The 27,654-nt window shown below is 45.0% G+C and overlaps 1 protein-coding gene across 1 annotated transcript in view; it reads left to right on the forward strand.

Moving 5' to 3' along the window:
- The window catches only part of LOC123077395 (uncharacterized), a 72,549-nt gene extending 54,284 nt beyond the window's left edge, over positions 1-18,265 (forward strand). The window contains exons 3-9 of the mRNA XM_044499667.1: positions 15,202-15,559; positions 15,661-15,743; positions 15,835-15,893; positions 16,093-16,568; positions 16,914-16,998; positions 17,064-17,148; positions 17,913-18,265. Of these exons, the coding sequence (XP_044355602.1) occupies positions 15,202-15,559; positions 15,661-15,743; positions 15,835-15,893; positions 16,093-16,566 (974 nt within the window). The 3' untranslated portion in view covers positions 16,567-16,568; positions 16,914-16,998; positions 17,064-17,148; positions 17,913-18,265. The remainder of the gene's footprint in view (positions 1-15,201; positions 15,560-15,660; positions 15,744-15,834; positions 15,894-16,092; positions 16,569-16,913; positions 16,999-17,063; positions 17,149-17,912) is intronic.
- The last annotated feature ends 9,389 nt before the right edge of the window (positions 18,266-27,654 follow it).

Raw genomic sequence — 27,654 nt, forward strand, 5'->3', positions numbered from 1 at the left:
ATCCCAGAGGCAGCATCGATCGGCTTCAGTTAGCAGCAGTAGCAAAGGAATCGCTCGATCGAGTTCAGTTAACAGCCATCAATCGATCGCTTGGGTTCATTAACGCGTTGCCTGCAGTGCAATCACTCGGGTTCAGTTAGAGCCCAACGCCTCGCACACACGCGCGTACGTGTATGAGAGAAACGCGCATTGCTCGGCCCCTAACCACCCACCGTAACCGGGAACTCCCCAAAATTTTCCTCGCCCTCGCTTCTACCATGGTTTTTTCCGTCATGGATGGCCCAAAGAATGTCATGCAACTGCGTCTCCGGCCCGCCCAGGACGAAAAGCCCATCTTATGTCATGATTTTTTGTCATAGATGTTGGGGAACATGGCAGAAATTCAAAATTTTCTACGCATCACCAAGATCAATCTATGGAGAGACTAGCAACAAGAGAGAGAGGGAGTGCATCTTCATACCCTTGAAGATCACTAAGCGGAGGCGTTACAAGAACGCGGTCGGTGGAGTCGTTCACGAAGCGATTCAGATCGCGGCCAAATCCGATCTAAGCACCGAACAACGGTGCCTCCGTGTTCAACACACGTACAGCCTGGGGACGTCTCCTCCTTCTTGATCCAGCAAGGGGAGAGGAGAAGTTGAGGGAGAACTCCGACAGCACGACGACATGGTGGTGATGGAGCTCGTGGTTCTGCGGCAGGGCTTCGCCAAGCACTACGGAGGAGGAGGAGGTGTTGGAGGAGGGAAAGGGTTGCGCCAGGGGAAGGGTTCGGCTTCCCTCTCTCTCCCTCACTATATATAGGGGGAAGGAAGGAGGGGGAGGCACCCTAGGGTTCCCTAGGGGAGGGGCGGCAGCCACAGGGGAAACCCTAGATGGGTTTGGGCGCCCCCACCCCCTAGGAAACTTGCCCCCCAAGCTGGGAGGGGTGGCTGCCCTAGGGGTGGCGCCCCCATCTCTCCTGTCTACATGAGATGGGGTGGGAGGGGCGCTCAGCCCCTTAGTGGGCTGATGTGCCCTCTCCCCTTGGCCCATAAGGCCCCCCAACGCTTGTCGGGGCCTCCGAAACCCCTTTCGGACATGCTGGTCATCACCTGGTACCCCCGGAACAATTCCGGTCTCCAATACCCTTCGTCCAATATACCGATCTTCACATCCGGACCATTCTGGAGCTCCTCATCATGTCTGAGATCTCATCCGGGACTCCGAACAACCTTGGTTACCATATACTATTTCCCATAACAACTCTAGCATCACCGAACCTTAAGTGTGTAGACCCTACGGGTTCGGGAACCATGCAGACATGACCGAGATGTTCTCCGGTCAATAAACAACAGCGGGATCTGGATACCCATGTTGGCTCCCACATGTTCCACGATGATCTCATCGGATGAACCACGATGTCGAGGATTCAAGCAATCCCGTATGCAATTCCCTTTGTCAATCGGTATGTTACTTGCCCGAGATTCGATCGTCGGTATCCCAATACCTCATTCAATCTCGTTTCCGGCAAGTCACTTTACTCGTTCCATAATGCATGATCCCGTGACTAACTACTTAGTCACATTGAGCTCATTATGATGATGCATTACCGAGTGGGCCCAGAGATACCTCTCCATCATACCGAGTGACAAATCCCAGTCTCGATTCATGCCAACCCAACAAACACTTTCGGAGATACCTATAGTGTACCTTTATAGTCACCCAGTTACGTTGTGACGTTTGGTACACCCAAAGCACTCCTACGATATCTGGGAGTTACACAATCTCATGGTCTAAGGAAATGATACTTGACATTTAGAAAAGCTCTTAGCAAACGAACTACATGATCTTGTGCTATGCTTAGGATTGGGTCTTGTCCATCACATCATTCTCCTAATGATGTGATCCCGTTATCAATGACATCCAATGTCCATGGTCAGGAAACCATGACCATCTTTTGATCAACGAGCTAGTCAACTAGAGGATCACTAGGGACATGTTGTGGTCTATGTATTCACACATGTATTGCGGTTTCCGGTCAATACAATTATAGCATGAATAATAGAAAATTATCATGAACAAGGAAATACAATAATAACAATTTTATTATTGCCTCTAGGGCATATTTCCAATAGTCTCCCACTTGCACTAGAGTCAATAATCTAGTTCACATTACTATGTGATTGTAATGAATCAACACCCATGGGGTTTGATCATATCTCGCTTGTGAGAGAGGTTACTAGTCAACGGATCTGAACCTTTCAGATCCGTGTGTGCTTTGCAAATCTCTATGTCATCTCCTAGATGCAGCTACCACGCTCTATGTGGAGCTATTCCAAATAACTGTTCTATTATACGAATCCGGTTTACTACTCAGAATAATCCGGATTAGTGTGAAAGTTTGCATCGGCGTAACGCTTTACGACGAACTCTTTTACCACCTGCATAATCGAGAAAATTCCTTAGTCCACTAGTTACTAAGGATAAGTTTGACTGCTGTCCTGTGATCCATTCCTGGATCACTCTTGTACCCCTTGACTGACTCATGGCAAGGCACACTTCAGGTGCGGTACATAGCATAGCATACTATAGAGCCTACGTCTGAAGCATAGGGGACGACCTTCGTCCTTTCTCTCTCTTCTGCCGTGGTCATGTCTTGAGTCTTACTCAATATTCACACCTTATAACATAGCCAAGAACTCCTTTTTGCCGATCTATTTTGAACTCCTACAAAATCTTGTCACGGTATGTATTTATTTGAAAGTACTATTAAGTGTTTTTGATCTATCCTTATAGATCTTGATGCTCAATGTTCAAGTAGCTTAATCTAGGTTTTCCATTGAAAAACATTTTTCAAATAACCCTATATGTTGTCCAGAAATTTTACATCATTTCTGATCAACAATATGTTAATAACATATACTCATCAGAAATTCTATAGTGCTCCCATTCACTTCTTTGGAAATACAAGTTTCTCATAAACTTTGTATAAACCCAAAATCTTTGATTATCTCATCAAAGCGTATATTCCAACTCCGAGATGCTTACTCCAGTCCTTAGAAGGATTGCTGGACCTTTGCATACTTGTTAGCATCTTTTAGGATTGACAAAACCTTTTGGTTGTATCACATACAACCTTTCCTCAAGAATATCATCGAGGAAACAATGTTTTGACATCCTATCTGCAAGATTTCATAAATCATGTAGTAACTGCTAATATAATTCCAACAGACTCTTTAGCATCGCTACGAGTGAGAAAGTCTCATCGCAGTCAACTCCTTGAACTTGTCAGAAAACATCTTAACGACAAGTCGAGCTTTCTTAATGGTGACACTTACCATCATTGTCCGTCTTCCTTTTAAAATCCATCTGTACCCAATAGCCTCACGACCATGAAGTAGTTCTTCCAAAGTCTACACTTTGGTTTCTAAACATGGATCCTCTCTCGGATTTTATGGCCTTTAACCATTTGTCGGAATCCGGGCCCACCATCGCTTCTCCACAGCTCGTAGGTTCTTTGTTATCTAGCAACATGACCTCCAAGACAGGATTACCGTACCAGTCTGAAGCAGTACGCGTCCTTGTCGTCTTACGAGGTTTGGTAGTGACTTGATCCGAAGTTTCATGATCACTATCATCAGCTTCCACTTCAATTGGTGTAGGTGCCACAGGAACAACTTCCTGTGCCCTGCTACACACTGGTTGAAGTGATGGTTCAATAACCTCATCAAGTCTCCACCATCCTCCCACTCAATTCTTTCGAGAGAAACTTTTCCTCGAGAAAGGACCCGTTTCTAGAAATAATTACTTTTGCTTCCGGATCTGAATTAGGAGGTATACCCAACTGTTTTGGGTGTCCTATGAAGATGCATTTATCCGCTTGGGGATCGAGCTTATCAGCATGAAACTTTTTCACATAAGCATCGCAGCCCCAAACTTTTAAGAAATGACAACTTAGGTTTCTCTAAACCATAGTTCACACGGTGTCATCTCAACAGAATTACATGGTGCCCTATTAAAGTGAATGTGGTTGTCTCTAATGCCTAACCCATAAACGATAATGGTAATTCGATAAGAGACATCTTGGTATGCACCATATCCAATAGGGTGCATCTATGATGTTCGGACACACCATCACACTATGGGTGTTCCAGGCGGTGTTAGTTGTGAAACAATTTCCACAATGTCTTAATTGTGTACCAAACTCGCAACTCAGATATTCATCTCTATGATCATATCATAGACATTTTATCCTCTTGTCACGAAGATCTTCAACTTCACTCTGAAATTACTTGAACCCTTCAATAATTCAGACTTGTGTTTCATCAAGTAAATATACTCAGCATCTACTCAAATCATCTGTGAAGTAAGAACATAACGATATCCACTGCATGCCTCGGCATTCATTGGACAACACACATCAAAATGTATTACTTCCAACAAGTTGCTCTCTTGGTCCATCTTACTGAAAACGAGGCTTTTTGGTCATCTTTCCCATGTGGTATGATTTGCATGTCTCAAGTGATTTAGAATCAAGTGAGTCCAAACAATCCATCTGCATGGAGTTTCTTCATGCGCACATACCAATAGAGATGGTTCACATGTCTCAAACTTTTCAAAAACAAGCAAGTCCAAAGATCCATCAACATGGAGCTTCTTCATGCGTTTTATACCAATATGACTCAAATGGCAGTGCCACAAGCAGGTGGTACTATCATTACTATCTTATAGCTTTTGGCATGAAATGTGTATCACTACAATCGAGATTGTATAAACCATTCATTTTAGGTGCAAGACCATTGAAGGTATTATTCAAATAAACAGAGCAACCATTTTTCTCCTTAAATGAATAACCGTATTGCAATAGACATAATCCAATCATGTCTATGCTCAACGCAAACACTAAATAACAATTATTTAGGCTTAACACCGATCCTGATGGTAGAGGGCGCATGCGATATTTGATCACATCAACCTTGGAAATACTTCCAACACATAACGTCACCTCGCCTTTAGCTAGTCTCTGTTTATTCCTTAGCCTTTTATTTCGAGTTACTAACACTTAGCAACCGAACCGGTATCTATTACCATGGTGCTACTAGGAGTACTAGTAAAGTGCACATTAATATAATGTATATCCAATATACTTCTATCGACCTTGCCAGCCTTCTTATCTACCAAGTATCTAGGATAATTCTGCTCCAGTGATCGTTCCCCTTATTACAGAAGCACTTAGTCTCAGGTTTGGGTTCAACCTTGGGTTTCTTCACTAGAGAAGCAACTGTTTAGCTGTTTCATGAAGTATCCCTTCTTGCCCTTGCCCTTCTTGAAACTAGTGGTTTCATTAACCATCAACAATTGATGCTCCTTCTTGATTTCTACCTTCGCGGTGTAAAACATCGCGAATAGCTCAAGGATCATCATATCTATCCCTGACATGTTATAGTTCATCACGAAGCTCTAGTAGCTTGGTGGCAGTGACTTTGGAGAAACATCACTGTTTCATCTGGAGGATTAACTCAAACTCGATTCAAGTGATTGTTGTACTCAGACAATCTGAGCACATGCTCAACCATTGAGCTTTTTTCCCTTAGTTTGTAGGCTAAGAAACTCGTCAAAGGTCTCATACCTCTTGGCATGGGCACTAGCCTGAAATCCTAATTTCAGCCCTTGGAACATCTCATATGTTCTGCATCAAAACGTGTATGTCAGATGTTTGCAACATCCACAAATGACGCTCGAGGTTCAGCACACCGAGCGGTGCATTAAGGACATAAGCCTTCTGTGCAGCAATGAGGACAATCCTCAGTATACGGACCCAGTCCGCATAATTGCTTCTGTCAACTTTCAACTAAATTTTCTCTAGGAACATGTCTAAAACAGTAGAACTGAAACGCGAGCTACGGCATAATTTGCAAAGCCCTTTTGACTATGTTCAGGATAATTAAGTTCATCTAATGAACTCCTACTCAAATAGACATCCCTCTAGTCATCTAAGTAACACATGATCCGAGTCAACTAGGACGTGTCCGATCATCACGTGAGACGGACTAGTCATCATCGGTGAACATCTTCATGTTGATCGTATCTACTATACGACTCATGCTCGACCTTTCGGTCTCTTGTGTTCAGGCCATGTCTGTACATGCTAGGCTCGTCAAGTCAACCTAAGTGTTTTGCGTGTGTAAATCTGGCTTACACCCGTTGTATGCGAACGGTAGAATCTATCACACCCGATCATCACGTGGTGCTTCGAAACAACGAACCTTCGCAATGGTGCACAGTTAGGGGGAACACTTGCTTGAAATTTTAGTGAGGGGTCATCTTATTTACTATCGTCATTCTAAGCAAATAAGATGCAAAAACATGATAAACATCACATGCAATCAAATAGTGACATGATATGGCCAATATCATTTTGCTCCTTTTGATCTCCATCTTCGGGGCTCCATGATCATCATTGTCACCGGCATGACGCCATGATCTCCATCATCATGATCTCCATCATCATGTCTCCATGAAGTTGTCTCGCCAACTATTACTTCTACTACTATGGCTAACGGTTTAGCAATGAAGTAAAGTAATTACATGGCATTATTCAGTGACACGCAGGTCATACAATAAATAAAGACAACTCCTATGGCTCCTGCCGGTTGTCATACTCATCGACATGCAAGTCGTGATTCCTATTACAAGAATATGATCAATCTCATCACATATATTTCATTCATCACATCCTTCTTGTCCATATCACATCACACGGCATATGCTGCAAAAACAGGTTTCTAGCAAGAACATTTCTTACCTACGCCAAAACCATAATGTGATATGCCAATTGCTATTTACCCTTCATAAGGACCCTTTTCATCAAATCCGATCTGACTAAAGTGGGAGAGACTGGCACCCGCTAGCCACCTTATGCAACAAGTGCATGTCAGACGGTGGAACCTTTCTCACGTAAGTGTATGTGTAAGGTCGGTCCGGGCCGCTTCATTCCACAATACGGTCGAAACAAGATAGGACTAGTAACGGTAAGCATATTGAACAAAATCAACGCCCACAACAACTTGTGTTCTACTCTTGCATAGAATCTACACAATAAACCTGGCTCTAATACCACTGTTGGGGAACGTAGCAGAAATTCAAAATTTTCTACGCATCACCAAGATCAATCTATGGAGAGACTAGCAACTAGAGAGCGAGGGAGTGCATCTTCATACCCTTGAAGATCGCTAAGCGGAAGCGTTACAAGAACGCGGTCGGTGGAGTCGTTCACGAAGCGATTCAGATCGCGGCCAAATCCGATCTAAGCACCGAACAACGGTGCCTCCACGTTCAACACACGTACAGCCCGGGGACGCCTCCTCCTTCTTGATCCAGCAAGGGGAGAGGATAAGTTGAGGGAGAACTCCGACAGCACGACGGCATGGTGGTGATGGAGGTCGTGGTTCTTCGGCAGGGCTTCGCCAAGCACTACGGAGGAGAAGGAGGTGTTGGAGGAGGGAGAGGGCTGCGCCAGGGGAAGGGTTCGGCTGCCCTCTCTTTCCCTCACTATATATAGGGGGAAGGGAGGAGGGGGAGGCGCCCTAGGGTTCCCTAGGGGAGGGGCGGCGGCCACAGGGGAAACCCTAGATGGGTTTGGGCGCCCCCACCCCCTAGGAAACTTCCCTCTCAAGCCGGGAGGGGCGGCTGCCCTAGGGGTGGCACCCCCATCTCTCCTGGTTACGTGAGATGGGGTGGGAGGGGCGCTCAGCCCCTTAGTGGGCTGATGTGCCCTCTCCCCTTGGCCCATAAGGCCCCCCAACGCTTGCCGGGGCCTCCAAAACCCCTTTCGGACACGTTGGTCATCACCTGGTACCCCCAGAACAATTCCGGACTCCAATACCCTTCGTCCAATATACCGATCTTCACCTCCGGACCATTCCGAAGCTCCTTGTCATGTCGGGGATCTCATCCGGAACTCCGAACAACCTTCGGTTACCATATACTATTTCCCATAACAACTCTAGCGTCACCGAACCTTAAGTGTGTAGACCCTACGGTTTCGGGAACCATGCAGACATGACCGAGACGTTCTCCAGTCAATAAACAACAGCGGGATCTGGATACCCATGTTGGCTCCCACATGTTCCACGATGATCTCATCGGATGAACCACGATGTAGAGGATTCAAGCAATCCCGTATGCAATTCCCTTTGTCAATCGGTATGTTACTTGCCCGAGATTCGATCGTCGGTATCCCAATACCTCGTTCAATCTCGTTTCCGGCAAGTCACTTTACTCGTTCCTTAATGCATGATCCCGTGATTAACTACTTAGTCACATTGAGCTCATTATGATGATGCATTATCGAGTGGGCCCAGAGATACCTCTCCATCATACGGAGTGACAAATCTCAGTCTCGATTCGTGCCAACCCAACAAACACTTTCGGAGATACCTGTAGTGTACATTTATAGTCACCCAGTTACGTTGTGACGTTTGGTACACCAAAAGCACTCCTACGATATCCGGGAGTTACACAATCTCATGGTCTAAGGAAATGATACTTGACATTTAGAAAAGCTCTTAGCAAACGAACTACACGATCTTGTGCTATGCTTAGGATTGGGTCTTGTCCATCACATCATTCTCCTAATGATGTGATCCTGTTATCAATGACATCCAATGTCCATGGTCAGGAAACCATGACCATCTGTTGATCAACGAGCTAGTCAACTAGAGGCTCACTAGGGACATATTGTGGTCTATGTATTCACACATGTATTGCGGTTTCCGGTCAATACAATTATAGCATGAATAATAGACAATTATCATGAACAAGGAAATACAATAATAACCATTTTATTATTGCCTCTAGGGCATATTTCCAACAATAGAAGTAGGAGCCCACCACATCTATGATGATACCGGGTTTTGTCACATTTATCGTCATAGAAGTGTCATATGTATGACAGAAAAAAAAATTCGTTCGGCCCAAAATGTCACGGATGTGTCTTTTTTTGTAGTGTTGCCGGAGGAGGCACGGCGGCGACGGGCGCGCTCGAGCTCGAACTCGTTGAGCTCGCGCTGGTTGAATGCCGGCGGTGGGCGGGCACCCTGGTTGAGCCACCGACGTGCCCCCCGCTTGCGCGCGACCCCAGATCTGGCACGGCGGCGGCGCTCCGCCTCATCCCCCGAGTCGGCCATGGTGGTTCAAGGCTCGCCGGCGGCGAGAAATCGAGCGGCGCGGTGGGGAGTTGGAGGGGAATGCGGCTGCGGGAGGATAGGGCTGCGGGAGGATAGGGCCCCGCAAACCCGCAGTTATAGTGGCTCGGGGGTTGCGTTTGTGGGCTGCGGCAAAAAAAAAATTACGGGCCGGACACCGATGCGGCCTCTGGTCTGGCCAGAAAAATGGGCCTAGCCCGCTAATCACCGGAATTATGCGGGTTTGGACCGGATGCGGGGTCTGATAGAGTTGCTCTTACCAGACTACAGATAAGAAGTGTTTCCCATGATGTAATTCTCGTAAACCGCAGCTCACACGTCACAGCCGGGCCGCCCATCGGAACGGAGAGGACCATCTCGCCGCCAGCTAGAGGTGGATTTATCATTTCGATGGGCACCTTCGGACCGGATGACCCCACTTCTTCTTTTCGAACCGCGCATCGTAATTCTCAATGTTTTTTCCCCAGCCGGGTCATTTCACGGCCATATTTGTGTGATATTATGTTTCATACTTATGACAAAACTTAAGGATGTTAGTCCGAATCTTCTAAAAATGATCTACAATTATAATTGAAATGATTGATGTATTTCATAAGCAGTGATTGTTTGAGGTTGGAGATAGATTGTCAACCATGTGATCGATTCCAAAGCAATGTCATTTAATCGTCCTGCACAAATCCTCCAGATTTTTTCTTCCGCATGACACTGCTCTTTTTTTTTATCAAAAAACATTTTCATAGTGGCAATTTGGTGAAGGAATACACGTTCATATATATATTTTGTTTGACATACTCTAAAATTTTAGGCTCTAACCTTGTTTTAACTCAATATCTGATGGAGTCTAATGTAAATGGATAACTGGTAGCACCCAATCACCTTGTAGTTCAGCTTCATGAGGTTAGATTATGCTTTGTAGGCTTAGCCTGGTATGCTCAGTATTCTTAATGTAATTGAAGTGTCACCATTAACATGTGTGCTTACGTAGTCCAACTGTTGCATTTTCACCATAAGTGGTTGCCCCTGAGGTTGTAAAAGGTTTTTAAGTTCTGATGGGTTATTTATTAAATGGGTATTTTATATTTTTAGATCAGAAATACATGAATAGCTTTATTGTTCCTCTATTTAATATTTTTATTTTTTTCTCACGCAATAAAAGAATTGTATTTATTTCTTTGCACTCATGACTTACCGCCACCCACACACAAAAAAAATGGATCAGGTCTATGTTAGATCCAAAGCAATTGTAAATCTAAACATTGGTATGTTCATTAGTAAAATATGGATACTTTGCACAATTATTTTAACAATATAAAAGTGGAAATGTTATTACAGATGTTTCATCTTTCTATTTTTTATGGTTAACCCGTCATATATCTTCAATATTTATTAGAGAAAGGAAAAAGTCCAAAACAAAACTTGAATTTATAGGTGAAAGCTAAATTAAACCCTGAACTCTCAATTCCTGAAATCAGCACACCAAACTCTTTTATCCCGGTCTATTTTAAATCTTGAGAGGACTTAGCCGGTATTTGCTCAATTGGAACGGCCCATTGATGCAGTCGCTCACGCGCGCGCACTGCTCCGCTTTTTCTTTGTTTTTTCTTTTTCATTTCTTTTCTGTTATCTTTTTTACACATGTCTAATTTTTTACATTGTGCACACATTTTTTTAAATGTCACAAACACATTTTTCGAAAATCCTGACCATTATTGAAATGTTACATTTTTTTGAATATACGAAACATTTTTTGAATCACACAAATATTATACATTGTATAAACATTTGTTTGAATTGGTCCGTACATTTTTTTTACAACTTATGATATTTTTTAGATGTCCCAAAATATTTTATTTTAATTTGTTCAGATTTCGAAATTTGCTCCTGTTTTTTAAATTTTCATGTCTGGTGGGCCGGCCCAGTAGATTTCTTAGCCAATAATCCGAAACATTTTCTGAAAACATTATTTACAAAATTCCAAAAACATTATTTATAAAATGTGACACAATTTTTGAAATCCGAAACATTTTCATAGCATGTAAAAAACTGTTGAAATTCTGAACATATTTTGAGAACTCTTCTTTGAAATCACAAACAGTTTTTAAAAATGTGAATAGAATTTCGAAATTCCATAAAAAAATGAAAAGACAAAATGAATTGAATTTTTGCGAAAATTAGAAAACAGGAATATTTTTTAACTTCTGAGAAGTTCACGATTTCTTGTTGTGTTATAGTGGGCCGGCCCGGATTCTTGTCCCTGAGTGTAAAGGTTATCCCGGCCGAGATTATCTTATTCCCAGTGTGCCAAACAGATATAGGGTCCAAAATTGACCGGGATGACAAGTTCTGAGTGTCAATTTTTGGGAATCAAAGTTTAGGGTTTGATTTAGCTTTCACCTACAAATTCAAGGTTTATTTTCGACTTTTTCCTTAGAGAAAACATGTCATGAGTTGCCATTGTATGGAGCTTAACAAGTCCATGGTAATTTCCTTCCAAACATTGACGTGAAAGTAGCAAAATTAGAAGATGAGGCCAAACGTGTTGTAATCTATGTGCGATCAGTTGATAAACAATAGTACAGACATGTGGGCAGACCATGAGGGACAAATTTAGGGAGTTGGTGCCTATGGTCCCAATGGTTCATCCAAATCTTTTTGCCTTCCCAGCCCAACTCAATCCGCACCATTGGATCAGTTGCAGATTTCCTGTGACTTTTTTAGATGCCTAGCTAGATGATTTCCTCATTAACTACATATTTTTAGAAGGCTAGCTAGCTAGATGTGCCTGTAGCTATTTGTTGGAAGACCTCTGTTTGAGTAGTGTCTCTTACCTATTCGCTTTTCTGGAAGGAGACTTGGGAGTGTTAGAGCATCTCCAGCCGCGCCCCCAACAGGCCCTTCCCAGGCAAATTTTTAGCGCCGGTGGCCGAAAATTGACCCAGTCGCGCCCCCAGGATCTGGTTTAGCGCCGGTTTGGGCGAAATCCAGAGCCGGTGTTCCCGCCCCGAACCCAAGCGGCCGGGTGTTGCCTGGGCGCGCCGGCGGAAGCGAAAAGCGGCGTGGGGCCGCTCTGTCGGCGACCGGAAGCCCTTTTCCCGCCGTTTCCTCCTGCTTCCCCCCTCGCCTTCCCTCTCTTCTCCATTCCTCCCGCCAAACCCCCCGCCTCCTCCCTACCCTTCTGCCCGCCATGCCGCTGAAGAAGTACGTGATGCCACGCATCGCGACGGATCCCACAGCCGCCGCAAAGAAAGCCGAGGGCGCCGCTCTCCAAGCCCCCCGGCATGAGCAACACTGAGTGGAAGGCGGATGTGGAGCGCCGGGAGGCCGTCACCGCCGACAGACACAACAGGGCCCAGAAGGCCGGGGAGAGAGCGGCGCACACTGCGGCTGTGGTGGCGGCAGAGCATGCGGCCGAACAAGCGGAGGCGTCGCGCACGGCGATGATGAATCCGCCCGGTGGGCACCCGTACGCGGTCTAGAGCCAGCAAAGCGTCGGTTCTCCGACCGGGTTCTCGTCGTCGCCGCACCCATGGAGCACGCCGTCGCCGGGCTATGCCGATGGCGACGCCCATGGGGGCTTCAACCCCAACATCACCTTCCCCATGGACGCCCAGTCCAGCGCACTCCCTCGCCCGCGTTCGCCGGCGTGTAGTACTCGCTGTACACGTACTTGCCGTCGGACTACGCAGCCTTCCCGACGCCACCTCTTCGCCGCGGCCTCTACTCGCAGTCCTCCTCCTCGTCGCATCTCGGCGACGCCGACGCGACGAAGGCCGACATGGAATACATCATCGCAGCCGGCTGGGCTGCCGCCGCCGCTTCCCCCGGGTTCACCACCCAACACTACTAGTAAAATGCTTATACATCAGTGGCGAAGCCAGAACTTTTGTGGAGCCTGGGCAAGTTGAGACTATGTGTATAATCTTGAAATAAAAAATCAGGTATTCTAATACACAACATATAATATACCACCAAACTTTTGAATCACAAATCTCCATTAATAATGAAGTGAAAACATAACCATAATTGACATACAAAATTAATTTTTAAAGTGAGCTAATATATCAATATCCAGTTTATAGGCCAAATAAAGTTGAGACATGACAACAAAAGATACATAACCAACCTTGCATAGAGGCAAACTCACCATGTTGCCAACAAATTAAAGCTATCCATACCATATGTCACCAGATGTGATTGTGCAATTTCTTCCATCGCGGTCAAAAGCATCTCTCACTTGTTCATCTTTGCCAAAAGAAAAACATAAAATGAATCTTGCATAGAGGCAAACTCGCCATGTTGCCAAAGTCTTAGAAGGCACTACAATATAAAAAAAAAGATTCGCAATTAAAATAAATTTAGTTGTGAGATGTGAATATATTCAAAATCGAAAGCTTGCAAGAATAGAGATGGTCAGAAGAAACAGTACCAACACTGCACTAAAGAAAATCACGAGGCAAATGCCCCTTCTGAGAGCTCATTGCGGTAAACTTCCAAATTCAGTATGAGGAAATTTAGCCAAATCTGGTTGCATTGGGCCCTTCAATACATATGCTCTCCTTAGTTGGTCTTGAATATTAGGTGGATACTCAAAAATTTGTTTCTTCTTTCATGAATCACGCTCAATCTCATTTGGATTAAAGTCATTGGCAATGTTACGAGGTGGTTGTGCCTCCACTTCTATTTCCGGTTGCACACCATTCACATTTCACATTTTCAATGCTTGCTCGACCTCCTCATATCTGAAATTTAATGGTAAAGTTTGAAGTTAGTTGTTAAACAAGTAAATAATAAATGAGCTACACCAAGTAACAAGTTCATAGTACAAAACTACTTGCATCAAAGAAATATTGTATTCCGAGTAAGCAACTAGAAAGTAATAAATACTGCATGAATACAAGTTGCCCTCTTCTTATATACTTCGATTTTCTAGTTTCCAGCAGCGAACAAAGACAATTTATCTCTAGTCATGAATTCATGATCGTTCCCAATGAAAAATTCCCTAAATTTAATATAGGGTTCAACGAACATGACAAACAAATTTCTCCAATACAAATCAGATGTACAAAACAGTTGCTAGTTATTTAGTTCTACTACAGATTAATTGCCTAAAATAAATACTTGTACAAGAGAAAAATTATATGAGGATGAAAACTTTCGGAGGCCCTGACCAGAAAATAAGCAGAGAGTAATCTGTAATCTATTTTCTTTTCTCTACTAGAGAAGTGCAGCGAGATGTGAGCTGGCGCATGAAGCTCTCCATCGAATTAATTTTGCAAGAACAAATTATTCAGAGACGAGGGATCCGTAGCCGGCTAACCCTAATTTTGATGGCGGATTCTCAGTTTCTTACTGAACGAAGCCGAAGTCGAAGCCGCGAATGGGAGGAAGGAGGGGGTTGAGGGACGACCGGACGAGTAGACTTCCTAGTGCGCCTTGCGTCCGTTGGCCGCCGGCCGTGGGTCTAGCCGTCTAGGGCTTTAGCGCCAGCCGCCAGTCCCTGCGCTCGCCGCTTGTGTTGGAACGAAGAGAAAGGAGTCCCACGTATTCCTTCGCGTGTCTGTCTTTTGTATCCGCATGGCTGCAGACTGCTGTTGGGCTGTGAAAATATGAGAATCGAAGGCCCAATTGATTTTTGCCCGGGTAAACAAGCTACTGAACATGTTTAGCGCTTCATTAATTTGGATCGATCGCTGCTGTCGAGGCCTAGCGAGCCTGGGCAAGTGCCCAGGGTCGCTGGGCGGTGGCTCCGCCACTGTTATACATAGAAGTTTACCAGTAGCGTTTGTTTGTGTCCCCATGCTACTGGTAATTACCAGTAGCGCTGGGTACAAAGCATTGCTACTGGTATGGCTTAGCAGCAGCGTTAATTTTTTGGGGCACGCTACTGGTAAATAATTCTTGACCGTGCCCCACGGACAAACCATAACAATAGCGTGGGTCGTACCTACGCGACTGCTAATGGGATAACCGTAGCGCCGGTGAGACACCCTGCACTACCGCTAGCACAGTCCGTCAGTCCCACACCGGACCACCCCCGATCCATTATCCACCCACCAACCATCCCAGTTCAACCCCACACTGCACCCATCCCCGATCCAGATTCCCTCCACCTCCTCTCCTCTCCTCTGTCGTCGGGATCCCCTCCCGGTTCTTCTCCGAAATAAGGAGACAGAGCGAGAAGGGAAAGGGAAAGGGGAAGCAGTGTGTGTCGGCCGGCGGAGCAATGGCGGACAAGCCGAGCCGGGCGCTGGTGCTGTACACCGCCGGCCACGAGGCGCTGCTCACCGGGGGCGGAGGGGGGAAGGGCCAGCTCGACGCATTCGCCTCCATCGCCTCCTGCGGCTTCCTCTCCGTCCGCACTCCCGCGGTCAACGGTACCACACCGCCCCCACCCCCTCTCGCGCTCTGTGCGGTTGCTCTGCTTTGCTTGCCCCCCATTAAACTGAGAGGCTTCTGGTCTTGTCTCCCAAACCAGAGGATGGAGGGGACAGGAACAACGACTTGATTCTCGAGCTGGCGTAGCTGCTCGACGTGTACGATGCCCTCTATCCTGTCAAGGTGCGATCCCGCTCTCCGGTTTTGTGTCTAGGCGAAGTAGTTGCAGAGAGGGTCTGAGTATGCGATGCTGATTTTATTTGTTTGACGTTAGGATGGGGAAATTGCCCGGGTGGATCCGCAGGAGCTAGTAGTCCCCAAGCTATCCGAGAGGTTCGATGTGCGCGTGATCTTTTGCTTTGATTACTGTCAGTGTATCCATTGTAAATGCTAGGGCTGACTCTGCTGCTGTATATGTTGCTTCTATTTCATGGGGCTGAGAGCTGCTATGGTCAGCAATTGCCCCAGTCTTAGCTCATTCTCGGCGAATCTTGGCTTCCACGTTTTCGGAACTGAGGATTTTGCCTTGCAGTCAGGTTCTGGCAGCAGTTCTAAGGACACTAGAATAATCGACCGGGCGTTCACTCTGCTGGGATTTGCAGAGGGGAATGTCCAGGATGCGTCCGAATTCGATCTGGGGTTTGTGCATGCCGCAATGGAGAACACATCCAGCAAGCTTGGGAAATTAGGGATGAAGATGGATCTCAACCGGCTTGACAAATTGGTGGCTTCAATCATGGAAGCTGCGCCGCTCGGTTCAGCTGTCGCTGCCCGTATTCATGTTTCTGTTATCTTGAGCTATGGATCTGCTACTGCAAATAAGGAACATGCATGCCTCATCTTGAACTCTTCAACCGAAATTGATTCCGACTTGAAGTTACTCTGTCCACAAATAAGTTTATTATGCATATCCTGCAGGAATCATCATCCAATGCTACTGGCACAGTGGCAACAAGGAGTAACACGTTCTGATTTGGCCAAGGAGTTTCTTTTGAGGAATTTATAAAGGTCTGCTTAATGCACTTTTTAGAATGTTTGCCTGAATCATAGAAACTTTATCAAATAATACTATATATGCAAGTTTGTTCCCGTTATCCTGTTTATTACTTTGTTTCTTCAGTTGTTTATAATGGACAAACACTGCAGTTCTCCCTTTTCCTAGTGTGGGTACTGGTGCCAGCATTAGAAACATGACAGTACCTTTTTTAGGAATAGAGTTTGTAGATTAGAATAAGCCATGTAGTATTGATATTAATTCCTTGGGTAGTGGGCAGTTTATGTGATAATATAGTAAGTATGGTATTACAAATTCTCAACCTCCTCTTTTGATTCGTAACAAAATTATTTTGATAGAATGGCAGGGCTTCTCTTCTGTACAACCAACTTCACCCAATTGCTTCCACAGAGCAACACCAAACTCCGCACTTAGCATCATTGTGTGAGTGCAACACCAATTCATCACTTAGAATCATTGTATTTTGTCATTTAACTTCAGTTTTGTAGGTATGTGACAGATTTATTGCCCGTAAGCTTGTGTACGGTTTTATGACAAAGCCCTTGCATTTGGTCTAAAGGGCTATGCAAAGCTGTAAGTATCCGGTCCTCAGTAAGCATTTTTACATGACTCTTTTTACCGAATCTCCTGTTTTGACGTCATTCTTACTGTTTCGGTTTTGGTGCTACTGCTATACTCTCTTGTAAATCCCTACTATGTGTATATATGAAACCTAATTTTAGTCTTTTTTTAATAAATTAAATTCCCACTTGAGGAAAAAGATAGACCTTGTCTATCTACCCTTGTTCAGTGATGCCATTTTTTTGTAGTTCTAATTCTTCTAGGTAGTACCAACAAAGAGCAGACCAAATGATTTCTTCAGGAAAGAGGAAAATCCCATTAACTTCAGAATTCATTTGTCAAGTCTGTGAACTGGTAGGTATATATGTTCAGGCTTCAGTTTGTATAGTCACTATGCTCTACCAACAGTAGATTCATGGACTTTGTTATCTTTGAAAACGTGAAAGATATCAAGGTATTGAAGTGACTACTTAGAAAAATGGATAGATAGAAAATTACCAAAAGAATTATGCCTCGAACTCCTTATGTGCTTCATAGGTGCTGTTTCTTTTTAGGGCTTCCAACACAACAGAATTGCTTCTAATCTTTTGCGTTATCTTTTGTCATGGAAGTAGCTATGTGCTGCTTCAGTGTGTAGTTAAGTTGTGCATTATGGCTTAAATAAGAATCTCGGAAAAAAATTGTAGCACATTGGCATCGACATGTACCATATTGTTTTTCCATGTCATTCTTCTGAAGAATCTGAAGTTTTTAAATCTCTGTTGGTAATGCTGCAGGCTTGTGGTGGCGACGCTGACAGTCGTCGAGAGGTTCATGGACTGGATGGTGTCGTGGCTGCCGATGGATTCCTTCGTCCGCTGGTGGTGAGGCACGAGCACGACATTGATCGAGGCCTGCTGGAGCTGCGGGTCAGGGCGAGGGACGTGACGGCATCACAACTCAAGGCGTCGGCCGCCGTCGGTCAAGTGTGGCTCGCGAGGCTGCTCGGTGTGTTTCGCCGCAGCTGTAGGCCACGTGATCAGGCCGGGCAGGCTTCGCACATTGACTAGGCACACAACACTATGTGATAGGAATTATACATGAGTTGCCGCTAGCTACAATGAGAAATTGTGTGATGGTAGATACGACAATTGTGTGACAAAATGGAATTGCTTCATTTTTTTTAATTCCTAATAAGTTACTAGTAGCGTGGGGAGGAACTGGGCGCTACTAGTATATAGGATACTAGTAGTGTTTGTAGTTTACCAATGCTACTACTATTTCATTACTGGTAGCGCGTGTACGTAATAGCAGTAGCGCGGGTGGAACACGCTACTAGTAACTTTTTTAGCAGTAGTGTGGGGTAAAAACGCGCTACTCCTAAAATTTAGCTGTAGCGCCGTAGCAGTAGCGCGGGTTCACGGCTACTGGTATGCAAAACACCTACGCTACTGGTAGTGTTTTTCCTAGTAGTGCAAGACACCTCGATTGACCTCGGCGACATGGACGACGAGCTCGACTACGACAAGGAAGAGCCGGAGGACGAGGAAGAAGAGGAGGAGGAGCCGGCGCCGACGAGGAAAGGCAAAAAGAAGAAGAAGAAGGCGGCCAAGCCCGGCGAGCCGCGCATCAAGTGGGCGTCCAAGGAAGATGAGTGTCTCGCCGAAGCGTGGAAGGTCGTCTGTCTCGACCCGGTCACCGGCACGAACCAGAGCATCGAGACGTATTAGGCGCGCATCAAGGCCGAGTTCGATGAGCGCAAGCTCGTCGACCCCTACTTCAAAGGCGTGCACATGAAGCGCGGGTCCAAGGCGATGTCAAACCATTGGGGACTCATTCAAACGGCATGCAACAAATGTCATGGGATTGTCGAGGAGGTCGCGGCTCGTCCGAAGAGCGGCACCAGCGTCGAGGATCAGGTATAGCACGCCGTCCTACTGTTGCCTTTCACCGTGTGCGCGCCCTGGCGCCTCTAGCGCCGACTGATGTTCTTTTCCTCGGCGCAGCTGCTACGCATGTTCGCCATGTTCCATGACGACAACAGCGATGTAGAGTTCTAGTACCTCCACGTCGTCAAGCGGATCGACAAGTGCGACAAGTGGGCGGGCGTCCGGCGCACCCTCGTCAAGGCCAAAGAGACGTACAAGCCGGACGCGCCGACCCCGGGCGCGGCCGACGGACGCCCGGACGGCAACAAAGGTGCCAAGAAGGCGAAGCACGCCGAGTCGGCTGCCGCGTGCGTGCAAGAGCCCATCGAGCACTGCCTCGCCAACGCCAAGACCAGGGCCGCCCAGCGAGAAGAGAAAACTGAGGCGAGGTGGGCTGTTTTGATGACAAACAACGCCGTCTAACTCGACTTGCTCCGGACCAGCGCCGCCGCGAAACTCAAAGCTCAAGACGCCAAGAAGAGGAACAACGACCTTGCCTTCTTGATGGGCAGCGCGGACATGCTCCAGAGCGGCGACGAGAAGCTCAAGGCGTGGTTCTTGGCGGAGCGAGGCCTCATCCTGAACCAGATACCGGCGACGCCAATGCCGCCGCCCAGCCCGACCGAGGATGATGCCTCTGCGACGCCCAACCCCACCGACGATGCCTCCGTCGGGCCAACCAGCCCGGAAGCCGCTCCGACTTCTCCCAGCCCGCGTACGCCGACGACACCGCCGGAGGTTGAGCTCGACGTTTGATGTACTGCTTCCGCGTCCTTCCTTTTTTGTACGCCCAACTACTGCGTGTCCTTTCATTTGATCGCCGAACTGTGGCGCGGAATCGCCGAACTGTGGCGCGGAATCGCCGAACTATTGCGATGATCGCTGGTTTATGGTTTTTTTGAGCGGGAACGATGGAGTTCGAATATGGGGCGCCTTGGGGGACGGCACCTGAGGGCGTGCCAGGGGAGAAACGAACCCCATGGGCCAATCTAGCGCCAGTTCGCCCCCAGGCCGCTCTTTTTCGGCGCCCGGGGGGCCCGAACGGCTGGAGATGCTCTTAGAATTGATGGATGAAGGTTTTTATTTTCAAGAACAACAAAAGGGAAGAGTTCCACCATTGCAATATAACAATAACTGCTCGTGAGCTTGAAGTTGAACCATTACTTTGAGGGAAACAGGGTGAAAACCCACACACACCTGACACGCTCCACCCCATGGCCGAACTCCACTACCCCAGAACACCCCCGCTCCCCCCACCCCACTCCACAGCTACAGATAAAGATCGGCCCCCTAGATGCACTTGCTGGCAACAACTCTTCCATGGACGTACAATCCCCCTCCCTTAGGAAGTAGTGTGCTGCTATGACAAGAGATGTCCATGAAGGGATGCTTCTTTTGGTGATTCGGGTTCGCACGGAGTGTCGTGGGATTTTGATTCTGTCGTGTTCATCGCTTATTATTCCAAAACAACGACGGAACAACAGTAGAGTCAACTGGCACAACAAGGTATGGACCGAAGAAGGAATAGTGATGCCGGGGATGAACAGAAATACAGCAAGGTGAAAGAAGAACCGGATGGGTGCATGTTGACCAGGTCTATTAAGAACTCGAAACAAAAACAAGAATGGAGAGCATATACTCCGGTATATGAACAATAACTTCAAAATAAGTAGCAAAAAATATTAAATTCTATTTTTTCTATAGATGGTCATGTTTTTTTAGGGGATATAGATGGTCATGTTGGTGTAACAAGTGTGCTTGACAATTTTCATGCGAAACGGAATAACAGTGTTTCGTCGATGAAAAAACAAAACTAAATGTAACATTTGGAGGTAACATTTCTCGTTCTGACTTGTTTTCTTTGTACAGTTCAAAATTCTTAAACTTTTCCCCTAAAAATTTATAGGTTGCATTTTGGTGTGACAATGAACACATCCAATTTTATTTTTGACCCTTGCAAAATACATGTTGGGCCTACTGGAGCTTGTGCTCCCTCTAGCCAAATTGGATTTTTAGAATGTACACCACTAGGGAAAAGCCTAGCAGTAGCGCAGGTCAAGGGCTATCAGTAGAGCGGGGTGCCGCGCTACTAATACGTCGCTACAGCTAACTTTTAGCAGTAGCGCGTGTTGACCCGCGCTACTGCTATAAATGGGTAGCAGTAGCGGGCTACAAATCAGCGCTACTGCTAATAGTTGTAGTGCTTGATTTTAAAAGGCACTACTGCTAAGCGCACCCTGTTGCTAAGTACATACCCCTCGCTACTGTTATTGTTATTAGTTTCTGAAAAAAAATTCTGCTCACTAGTAGAAAACAGGGCTTTAGTTGAGGCCATCATAGGGGCATTAATCCCGGTTCACTCACGAAACGGGACTAAAGGGGGCATCAGTCCCGGTTCGTGAGGTGAGACGCCCCCGATTTAATCGTAAAGTAATTATACACGCAAATGTATACAATCAAGATCAGGGACTCACGGGAAGATATCACAACACAACTCTAGACACAAATAAAATAATACAAGCTTCATATTACAAGCCAGGGGCCTCGAGGGCTCAAATACAAGCTCGATACACAAGAGTCAGCGGAAGCAACAATATCTAAGTACATACATAAGGTTAAACAAGGATGCCTTAAGAAGGCAAACACAAAATAACAATGATCGAAGAGGCAAGGCCTCCTGCCGGGGACCTCCTAACTACTCCTCGGTCGTCGGCGGTCTCCACATAGCAGCTAGCACCATCGGGGTAGTAGTAGAAGCTGTCGAGGGTAGCATCTAGCTCCTGGGATCCACCCTTTGGTTGCATCAACCGAAAAGAAGAAAGAAGGGGGAAAAGGGGTAGCAAAGCAACTGTGAGTACTCATCCAAAGTACTCGCAAGCATCAGACCTATACTAAGTATGCATTGGTATCAAATGGGAGGTTTGTATTTGTGCACTGAACTGCAGAATGCCAGAATAAAGGGGGAAGGCCTAGCCAATCGAAGACTAGCAACTTCAAGAAGCTCCGAGCATCTTGCAGCATGTAGAAGAGCAAAGAATAGCATTTTAATTAACAATCTTATTGTAGCAACAACGCCCAGAGATACTTCCCCGACTCCCTGTGAGAAAGCAATCTCGGAGCCACATATCCATCACATATCTCAAGTATCCATTTCTAGTTATATAAGATAAGGATATAAGTCTGAATGTATGTTACCGTGGACACGGCTATTAATAGATAATCTTCCCTGCAGGGGTGCACCACGTTACCCAACACACTTGATTACTCTAGCCGGACACACTTTTCTGGGTGAATGCCCGGCCTCGGAAGATCAACACGTCGCAGCCCTACCTAGGCTCAGCAGAGAGGTCCCAGCCGGTCTATATCGTAAGCACTCCGGGGTCTTGGGCCCATCGCCCGTTGCACTCCGGGTCGTTGTGTGTAGGGTGGATACTAGCACCGCCTCGGATGGCTAACATGATCCGACCGTGCGACAATGCTGAACTGGATGTCTGATAAAGCTTCAGCAGATACTCCGACATCGAGGTCCATAACTATTCTCGCGTGGTGGTTAGTGCGTAAAGGCCAAAGGCTAACTCAGAACAAATACCCAAACCTGTTAGTGCATTGGGGGCTCGCAGAGACGAGCAGACACTCATGATAATGTGACCCCGTCGCCCCATCTCATGGACTTACGGCAAGGGCCCAGACTGCCCGGCCATGCTAGGTGGAAAACTTGTTGGTGCTCTCCGGGCCTGCCCGACATTCACATCAACTCGCGGGTACCCCTCAGGGCCGACCCAACTTCAACAATGGTCTCAAGCAAAGTCTGGGTAACCGTGTGTCCAAAACATCAAGGGGAAAACACAAGGAATCACCCTCGATATTCACACTTGAGGTAACCATCAAGGTGAACATATGAGGAACCACCCTCGATATTCACACTTGAGGTGTTGCACGACAGAGTCATATCGGGAGTGGTCAAGGAGGAATCACTCTCGATGACCACGACCGAATAGCTACACTACATAATTAGTGCGTTACGAGGTATCACCCGGCCCTCGGCACTTGATAGTAGCTCTGCAGAGTCGAGCAACAAAGGGGGTGTGATGTGATGTGAGGTGTCAGGCTCTGGTCATCGATCATGTTGATCGAGTCGTCGATGATGAAGCAGGGGCAACAAGGACAAGGTGGGGGTCACTGATGGATCACTAACCAACCTATACTAAGCAGTTTAGGATGAACAGGTAAGGTACAACAGCAGGTACAAAAGCAGGCTATGCATCAGAATAGGAACAATCAATTACAGTAGCAAAAATCTAATGCAAGCATGATAGAATGGAATGGGTGATATCAAGATGGTCAAAGGGGTGCTTGCCTGGAAGCTCCGCTGAAAGGGAAGAAGGGTCGTCGGTGATGTAGTCGATCACCGGCGCATCAACAGCGGTCTCGGGGTCTACCGGAGATAAGAGGGAAAAAAATAGTAAATACACGCAAACATATGCATAACAAGACAATAAAAGGTGCTAGAGGTGTTCTAGCACAGTGCTAGGTGATACTGGCGAAGGGGGGAAACATCTGGAAAAGTTTTCCCGGTTCCGGACATCTGTTAGACAATGAACCGGAGGGGAAAGGTTTGACGTTTGCTATGATAGGTGATACGTCTCCAACGTATCTATAATTTTTGATTGTTCCATGCTTCTATATTATCTCGTTTGGATGTTTAATGGGCTTTATTATACACTTTTATACTATTTTTGGGACTAACCTATTAATCGGAGGCCCAGTCCAAATTGCTGTTTCTTTGCCTATTTTAGTGTTCCGCAGAAAAGGAATATCAAACGGAGTCCAAACGGAATGAAACCTTCAGAGAGTTACTTTTGGAACAAACGCAATCCAGGAGATTTGGAGTGGACGTCAAGAAAGAAATGAGGCGGCCACGAGGCAGGAGGGCGCATCCAGGGGGGTAGGCGTGCCCCCACCCTCGTGGCTCCCCTGACCGACTTCCTTCGCCTATATATACTCATATACCCTGAAAACATCCAGGAGCACCACAAAACCCTATTTCCACCGCCACAACCTTCTATACCCATGAGATCCCATCTTGGGGCCTTTTTCCGCGCTCCGCTGGAGCGGGAATCGATCACGGAGGGCTTCTACATAAACATCATAGCCTCTCCGATGAAGTGTGAGTAGTTTACCACAGACCTTCGGGTCCATAGTTATTAGCTAGATGGCTTCTTCTCTCTCTTTGGATCTCAATACAAAGTTCTCCCCGATCTTCTTGGAGATCTATTTGATGTAATTCTTTTTGCGGTGTGTTTGTTGAGATCCGATGAATTATGGGTTTATCATCAAGATTATCTATGAACAGTATTTGAATCTCATCTGAATTCTTTTATGGATGATTTGTTATCTTTGCAAGTCTCTTCGAATTATCTGTTTGGTTTGACCTACTAGATTGATCTTTCTTGCAATGGGAGAAGTGATTAGTTTTGGGTTCAATCTTGCGGTGTCCTTTCCCAGTGACAGCAGGGGCAGCAAGGCATGTATTGTATTGTTGCCATCGAGGATAAAAAGATGGGGTTTATATGCAATGGGAGAAGTGCATAGGAAGTATGTTAGACTTAGATGTGTTTGTCACATGTTTTATGATGCTCTCGTTGTGCTTCAATTCTTGTCTTTTATGTGAGCATCATCGAAATCTCCATGCCTAGCTAGGGGCGTTAAACGATAGCGCTTAATGGGAGGCAACCCAATTTTATTTTTTTCCTTGCTTTTTGTTCCTCTTTAGTAATATATAATTCATCTAGACTCTGGTTAGGTGTGGTTTTGTGTTTTAGTTAGTGTTTGTTTCAAGTAAAACCTTTAGGATAACCTACGGTGATAGTTAACTTGATCTTGCTGAAAAACAGAAACTTTTGCACGCACGAGAATAATTTTCATAAATCACAGAAACGTGCTTTCTAGTTGATTATTTTTGCGTAAGATTAATAGACAAATTACCTAGAACTACCTAATTTGGTAGAATTTTTAGGGTTCCAGAAGTATTCTAAAGTTACAGATTGCTAGAGACTGTTCTGTTTTTGACAGATTCTGTTTTTCGTGTGTTGTTTGCTTATTTTGATGAATTTATGGCTAGTATCAGGGGGTATGAACCATATAGAAGTTGGAATACAGTAGGTTTAACACCAATATAAATAAAGAATGATTTCATTACAGTATCTTAAAGTGGTGGTTTGTTTTCTTGCACTAACGGAGCTCATGAGATTTTCTGTTGAGTTTTGTGTTGTGAAGTTTTCAAGATTTGGGTAAAGATTTGATGGATTATGGAATAAGGAGTGTCAAGAGCCTAAGCTTGGGGATTCTCAAGGCACCCCAAGGTAAAATTCAAGGGCAACCAAAAGTCTAAGCTTGGGGATGCCCCGGAAGGCATCCCATCTTTTGTCTTCGTCCATTGGTAACTTTACTTGATGCTATATTTTTATTCACCACATGATATGTGTTTTTCTTGGAGCATCTTGTATGATTTGATTCTTTGATTTCTAGTTTACCACAATCATCCTTGATGTACACACCTTTTGGAGAGACACACATGAATCAGAATTTATTAGAATACTCTATGTGCTTCACTTATATCTTTTGAGCCAGATAATTTTGCTCTAGTACTTCACTTCTATCTTTTTAGAGCATGGCGGTGGTTTTATTTTATAGAAATTATTGATCTCTCATGATTCACTTATATTATTTTGGGAGTCCTTTAGAACAACATTGTAATTGCTTTGGTTAAAATTTTAGTCCTAAAATGATGAGCATCCAAGATAGGTATAATAAAAACTATCATATAAAGTGCATTGAATACTATGAGATGTTTGATACTTGATGATTGTTTTGAGATATGAGGGTTGTAATATTAGAGTCATGCTAGTTGAGTAGTTGTGAATTTGAGAAATACTTGTTCTAAAGTTTGTGATTCCCGTAACATGCACATATGGTGAACCGTTATGTGATGAAGTCGGAGCATGATTTATTTATTGATTGTCTTCCTTATGAGTGGCGGTCGGGAACGAGCGATGGTCTTTTCCTACCAATCTATCCCCCTAGGAGCATGTGCGTAGTACTTCATTTTGATAACTAATACATTTTTGCAATAAGTATGTGAGTTCTTTATGACTAATATTGAGTCCATGGATTATACGCACTCTCAACCTTCCACCATTGCTAGCCTCTCTAATACCGCACACCTTTCGCCGGTATCATACACCCACCATATACCTTCCTCAAAACAGCCACCATACCTACCTATTGTGGCATTTCGATAGCCATTCTGAGATATATTGGCATGCAACTTTCCACCGTTTCGTTTATTATGATACACTCCACCATTGTCATATTGCTTTGCAGGATCAAGTAGTTGACATCGTATTTGTGGCAAAGCCACCATTCATAATTCTTTCACACATGTCGCTCTTGATTCATTGCATATTCCGGTACACCGCCGGAGGCATTCGCATAGTCATATTTTGTCCTAAGTATCGTGTTGTAATTCTTGAGTTGTAAGTAAATAAAAGTGTGATGATCTTCATTATTAGAGCATTGTCCCAGTGAGGAAAGGATGATGGAGACTATGATTCCCCCACAAGTCGGGATGAGTCTCCAGACTTTATGAAAAATAAAAGAGGCCAAAGAAGCCCAAATAAAAAAAAAGAGGCCAAAGAAGCCCATCAAAAAATAAAAAAAATGAGAGAAAAGAGAGAAGGGACAATGTTACTATCCTTTTACCACACTTGTTCTTCAAAGTAGCACCATGATCTTCATAATAGAGAATAAAAGAGGCCAAAGAAGCCCACAAAGAAAAAAAAGAAAAAAAGGGAGAAAGAAAAAAGAAAAAAAAAGAAAAAAGAAAAAAAAAGAAAAAAGAAAAAAATGAGAGAAAAAGAGAGAAGGGACAATTGCTACTATCTCTTTTTCCACACTTGTGCTTCAAAAATAGCACCATGATCTTCATGATAGAGAGTCTCATATGTTGTCACTTTCATATACTAGTGGGAATTTTACATTATAGAACTTGGCTTGTATATTCCAATGATGGGCCTCCTCAAATTGCCCTAGGTCTTCGTGAGCAAGCAAGTTGGATGCACATCCACTTAGTTTCTTTTGATGAGCTTTCATATACTTATAGCTCTAGTGCATTCGTTGCATGGCAATCCCTACTCACTCACATTGATATCTATTGATGGGCATCTCAATAGCCCATTGATATGCCTAGTTGATGTGAGACTATCTTATCCTCCTTTTTGTATTCTCCGCAACCACCATTCCATTCCACATATAGTGCTATGTCCATGGCTCACGCTCATGTATTGCGTGAAGATTGAAAAAGTTTGAGAACATCAAAAGTATGTAACAATTGCTTGGCTTGTCATCAGGGTTGTGCATGATGTAAATATTTTGTGTGATGAAGATAGAGCAAAGCCAGACTATATGATTTTGTAGGGATAACTTTCTTTGGCCATGTTATTTTGAGGAGACATGATTACTTTGTTAGTATGCTTGAAGTATTATTACTCTTATGTCAATATTAAACTATTGTCTTGAATCTTTCGAATATGAACATTCATGCCACAATAAA

Source organism: Triticum aestivum, chromosome 1B (genome assembly GCF_018294505.1).
Source record: "Triticum aestivum cultivar Chinese Spring chromosome 1B, IWGSC CS RefSeq v2.1, whole genome shotgun sequence".
NCBI classification, from domain to species: Eukaryota; Viridiplantae; Streptophyta; class Magnoliopsida; order Poales; family Poaceae; genus Triticum; species Triticum aestivum.